The 1,111-nt window shown below is 35.6% G+C and overlaps 1 protein-coding gene across 1 annotated transcript in view; it reads right to left on the reverse strand.

The window, feature by feature from the left end:
• LOC107622094 (protein STRICTOSIDINE SYNTHASE-LIKE 5) overlaps positions 1-808 on the reverse strand; it is a gene marked incomplete in the record, with an annotated part of 5,106 nt that extends 4,298 nt beyond the window's left edge. Inside the window, 1 exon segment of the mRNA XM_016324016.2 lies at positions 331-808. Within this exon segment, the coding sequence (XP_016179502.1) occupies positions 331-720 (390 nt within the window).

Here is a 1,111-nt window from a genome sequence, read left to right on the forward strand (position 1 = left end):
CTTATTAGAAAGAAGTATATATATATATAGTAGTAGATATAGTAGTACTATATATATATATCGTACGTACTACTATATCTACTACTATATTACGTACGTACTACTATTTGTTTAGGTCCGAGACTTATTAACTCTCAAGGTACAGGTCCACGTTGAAGCATTTAAAAACCATTAATGTTAGCTGCCATATCCAATTATCCATCGTTATCACATGAATTTTTTCAATGCAAATCCAATCCCCAACAGCTTTTATATTAGGGATTAATTAACATGTCTTTCTTAAGTTATATGACAAATTTATTATTAATAAAATATTTTAAATATTTTTTAAGGCCTTCCACCCGTGTTAACCCAATCTTCCACCGAGTCATTACTTAAACTCACTCGCTTGATCCAACCATCTTCACAACTCGTGTAAACCACGTGCGCCTCCGCATCATAAACCAGGTCTTCCGGCCCCGCCACGCGTCCGTTTCCGACAACCTCCGAGCCTCGTCGCATGTTATCGTTGCGGGCAACCGTGCTGGCCAAGTTGAGCCGGGTTATCTCATGGGGCGGGAAATGAACCGGATCGAACGGTTCGAGGCGGAAAAGAAGCGCAGCTAGAACCACCGGAAGAAGGAGGAAAAAGGATACTATGAAAAGCCATTGCGTTGAGCTTGTTGTTGTCTGAAGCTCAGAGCGAGTTGCAGAAGCTGAGTCAACTCGTGTTTTTTGCATATTGGATAGATTGCAGTTTGCTTCAGTTTCAGTTCTGAAAGATTTTTTGATATCTTCTTAATTCTTATAACTTAAATTCATTTGTTTTTTAAAAAGTATAGGCAGCCAATAAAAATATTAAAGAATGTGAATAATGAATATATTGGATATTCATTTTATTAGGTGTGCGAATGATTATTTTAATATATTAAGATTTAAGTAAGTAATTTAGAGATGTAATATATTTTAATTTGATTGGTGGTTGTTTATATTATTCAAAAAAATTATTGATTACCTAGCATTATCTTTTGTTTTTCTCTTTAGTTTTTTTTTTACGTGGGTCCTACTTGTAGCAGATTTCTAGGTTTAGAATGTGGGTGTAATTCCTCCTGGAGTCCTGGATCAGAAGATA

The sequence above is a fragment of the Arachis ipaensis genome, chromosome B10, assembly GCF_000816755.2.
Source record: "Arachis ipaensis cultivar K30076 chromosome B10, Araip1.1, whole genome shotgun sequence".
NCBI lineage: Eukaryota > Viridiplantae > Streptophyta > Magnoliopsida > Fabales > Fabaceae > Arachis > Arachis ipaensis.